Below are 4,230 nucleotides of genomic sequence, written 5' to 3'. Positions count from 1 at the left end.
CACAGCTCAACCTGAAAGTGAACCCAGACAGAGCTCAGGCCCAAAGTAAAAACAAACACAGCTCAGGCACTCTGCCCCAAAATAAATTGAAAATGGCAAATATGATCTATGTCTATTTACAATGTTGCTGGAATGAAGTTTGGAGATGGTAAAAAAAACTATGACAAATACAGCTGCTTCTGAAATGGTGTTTTTCACCACGCCTTTATAGCAATATTTATTTATTATTTTAATTGAAAAATATTTTATTCTAGCTGGCTTGTTATTCTAAGGACCAAGCAATCCATCAGTTAGACGATGTACACCCCACAGTAGCTGCAGCTCAAATTCGGTGCATGTGCATCGATAACCCGTAAATCTAGTCATGGTACTTATATTGGAAAGTTATTTTTGACTGTTGTTTGTGCAGTTCTAACTCACCGTGTAAATTGTTACTGAATGATAAGGATATTGCTGTCTGGTTTTGTAAGGTCATTTCATTTCATATAGCAGTTGACTGTCTGAAACATCTGAGAGACAATAGTAGTTATTGTTGTGCCATTATATTTTCAAAAAGTTAGATTAGTGGATTTGTTTCTCACGGCCAATTTTGGTTAGGACATTTACAAATAATTATTACCACTAAAGCATCAATAGGCTCTCTTTGTAACGTCAGAACAATTAGTTCTGTTTGCGATGGAACATTATCACACCAATGTGACCTTCTTCAGTTGGATTAAAGTGAATTCCTCTAGGTTATATTCCCAATAACAAACAGAGGTTTGTTCATTGATGTGTGCAATGAGATCAGAGGGTGAGGGTGGGGAGAGACTTGTATGCATGCAGTCAAGCTTTCTCAAAGTATTAAGGCTGTTTATGACACAAAAATGTAAAATTAAAATATGGTTTTAAATTAAGCCAGTTTTTAAAAACACTTAACCCTAACCCTAACCCTAACTGCTCACACATGACAAGCATCAAACGCTGCATTCAATACCAAGCGACAACCCATGGGAAGGACCAAGTGCCGCTAGCTGTTGAAACTTGACGTCATCCATCCAGCAAAACCATTGGTTCAAAAACTACAAGAAGTGGTGATATAAGAAGGTTGTTAGCAATATAAGGCTAAATTGTGAAATACTCGCTTTGTGAAACCGAAAATCCCAGGTTTATCCCAAAATGTTCTTCCATATTTACATCTGCCTGCTTCATACAAATCGGAAATGTGATTGAACGCATTATGAAATGGCAGCTTAAAGCAAGGTCAAAGTTCAAATGATTTGAACTTTCAGGATCGCTACATGGCATTATTTTGAGCTGTGCGCTATGCCAGGCTTAGCATTGCTGCCAAGTCTGGCATCAGTGCTCCCTCCATAGGAATTTAATGGTTTGACGCCATGTTGAGTGTTTTTATACTGCTCATGTGAAGGTGGCTTTACAGAGCTGGAGGCATTCCATCTTCCTGCACCATTGTCAAGCAGATTTCCCTTTTAAAAACTCCTTTATCGCTTGTTTACTGAATCTGATCTTTGCAATTATCAGTTGGTTTCAAATGTTAAAATGGAAAACAAATCCATAAAGTTGTTAACACCTGTAGTCCAATATCTGAGAGAACTCAATGAAACCTCTCTAGCCAGTTCCAGAAAAACATTCCACCCAAAGCTCACTGTCTCCCATACTCTGTTCTCAGTGTTTCGGCTGCTTCCCAACAGTTGATAAGATAAGATATACTTTTATTGAACCCCGTGGGGTAATGTGTTGCTGGCTCAGGGTGGCTTGAGCATAAGGCTCTTTTGTATCTAAGGCTATTGCTGCACCCAATTCCTATTAATATAGTCCCATGTTTCTCTCTGCCAGTAGCATTTATACAACATCACAAAACTAATTACCCCTGTTTCCTCCTTCTAGGATTTTCAGTTTTCTTTTCATCTTTCAACATCACAAAAAAAATCATAAAATCTAAAATTGCTCACAGATTAACAGAGACCCAAAAACATTGTGAAGACCAATCAGACAAGCCTAAACCAAAAGTGCCAATCACATCCCTTTAGCTCCACCCAAATATGGCCAACACCACAGCCCTGGCTCCCAACAAGACGGACTGTGAGGAGGTGCGTATCCCCAACGAGGTCTTCTTCACCATCGGCATGGTGAGTCTCGGCGAGAACCTTCTGGTAGTGGTGGCTGTGATCCGGAATAGGAATCTGCACTCCCCCATGTACTGTTTCATCTGCAGCCTGGCCCTCTTCAACACCATCTCTAGCCTCTCCAAGACCTGGGAAAACATCATGCTAGTATTCTCCGATGCTGGCCAACTGAACTCCAAGGGCTTCTCAGAGCGCCAGGTGGACGATGTGATGGACACCCTGCTCTGCATGTCCTTCATGGGCTCCATTTTCAGTTTCCTGGCCATCGCCGTGGACCGCTACATCACCATATTCCACGCCCTGCGCTACCACAACATCATGACCATGAGGCGCGCGGGAATCATGCTGGCCACCATCTGGGGGCTCTGCGGCGGCAGCAGCACGATGATGATCATGTACTGCCGGGCCGCCGCCATCAAGACCTGCTTCATTGTGCTCTTCCTGGCCTGCCTGGTCCTGATCCTCTTCCTCTACGTCCACATGTTCCTTCTGGCACGGCAACATGCCGGGAAGATCGCCTCACTGCCTGGCAACTCGCCGCGGCAACGGAACAACATGAGGGGCGCCCTGACACTCACCATCCTCTTCGGGGTCTTCATCGCCTGCTGGTCTCCATTTTTTCTCCACCTGCTGATCATCACAGTGTGTCCCCAAAACCCTTACTGTGAGTGCTACCGGTCCCTCTTCCAGGTACACCTCGTCTTAATGATGAGTCACGGGGTCATCGATCCGGCTATTTACGCGTTCCGGAGCGCTGAGCTCCGGAGCACCTTTAAAAAGATGTTCTGCTGCTCTGACTCACGGATGTGCAGTTGTTTTGTCTAAACACAGGCTTTTCAAAACCTCTTCAATTCGATTTCATACTGACCACTCACAATGACCATGACAGAACAAGAAAGTGGGACAGTTTGGCATCCATTTTGTTTTTCTCAGAGCTGAAACACACCATTGCACCAGCGCTGATTGAAAGGCTTTTTTCACTTGGATAAAAGACCCAGATTTTCAATCACATGCTTGGTCACGTGGGACATGAACAACTAATCTCTGCAAACACCGGAAAGTCTCATTATTCAACATTCTCAACAAGAGGACTTCAGAACACAGGAGTTTCAGTTGTTTTTCATCTGTATCTATGTATATATTTCAAGAATAAAAAACAGGTAATCCTCTGGGTACTCACATGCCCACGTAAATGGCATGTCTTTTTGTAAGTATCGGTCCAGTCTTAAAATAAAGTGCATTATCTCCAAAACTACATACAGTACAGACGTGGTGCAAAGATTGAAATGATGAGCACATGTGTACAAAATGAGCAGACCCCCTGTTCCTATGAGAGTCTCATCCTGTAAACACACAGGACATATTTATTCTGAAAAACCATTCAAAAATGATTTTGTGTTTTCTTTATTTTGTGGTGATTGCATGTACTTCTGATACTGGACAAAACCAGATTTCTTTTTCCAGTCGTACCGCAGGATATCTATAACTCTTTTTGACTGAGCCCTGTATTTCAGTCACAAGGTGTCCTTTCGGTGTCCTTTTTCTGTGTACAAAATCTATTCATAAAGGTTGCTTATCACACACACTAACAATGAAACCACTTGGTTTTCTCTTGCTGTGCCCTCTGGCCTATTTGTGCTCAACTATCGGGGGAAGGAGAGGGACAGTGACAGGAATTTTTACATACAGGTGGCCATTCTTGAAGCACAATATTTAATAATGTACTACTAAATGACTAATAATAATAATAATAATAATAATAACCATTATTATTATTATTATTATTATTATTATTATTATTATTATAATGGAGTATCTTTCACCAACTACTACTTGTCTTTTGCCATCACAAACAGGTACACACCCACACACACGCACACACACACACGCACACACGCACACACGTATGTGAGCAGGCAGTGCTCTACAATAACTCAGTTGGTTGGGTTGACCTCTCACATTAGACCTGTCTAGTGTGGTAAAAACCTGCCAGAAGTTTCATCTCACTGGCATAGCTCACAGGGTCATAGAGGTACGTAAGCCTCCTTACCACAACATGGGGATAGCCCCAAATCACAAACTATTTTCAATAATAGTTATCACA

The 4,230-nt window shown here is 42.1% G+C and overlaps 1 protein-coding gene across 1 annotated transcript; it reads left to right on the top strand.

Moving 5' to 3' along the window:
• The first annotated feature begins 1,900 nt into the window (after positions 1 to 1,900).
• mc2r (melanocortin 2 receptor) lies at positions 1,901 to 3,819 on the top strand. Its single transcript, XM_035384831.1, has one exon. It carries the CDS (start codon positions 2,043 to 2,045, stop codon positions 2,949 to 2,951), a length of 909 nt encoding a protein of 302 aa, XP_035240722.1. The 5' UTR covers positions 1,901 to 2,042; the 3' UTR covers positions 2,952 to 3,819.
• The last annotated feature ends 411 nt before the right edge of the window (positions 3,820 to 4,230 follow it).

Source organism: Anguilla anguilla, chromosome 1 (genome assembly GCF_013347855.1).
Source record: "Anguilla anguilla isolate fAngAng1 chromosome 1, fAngAng1.pri, whole genome shotgun sequence".
NCBI classification, from domain to species: Eukaryota; Metazoa; Chordata; class Actinopteri; order Anguilliformes; family Anguillidae; genus Anguilla; species Anguilla anguilla.
This window is presented reverse-complemented; position numbering and strand designations above follow the sequence as displayed.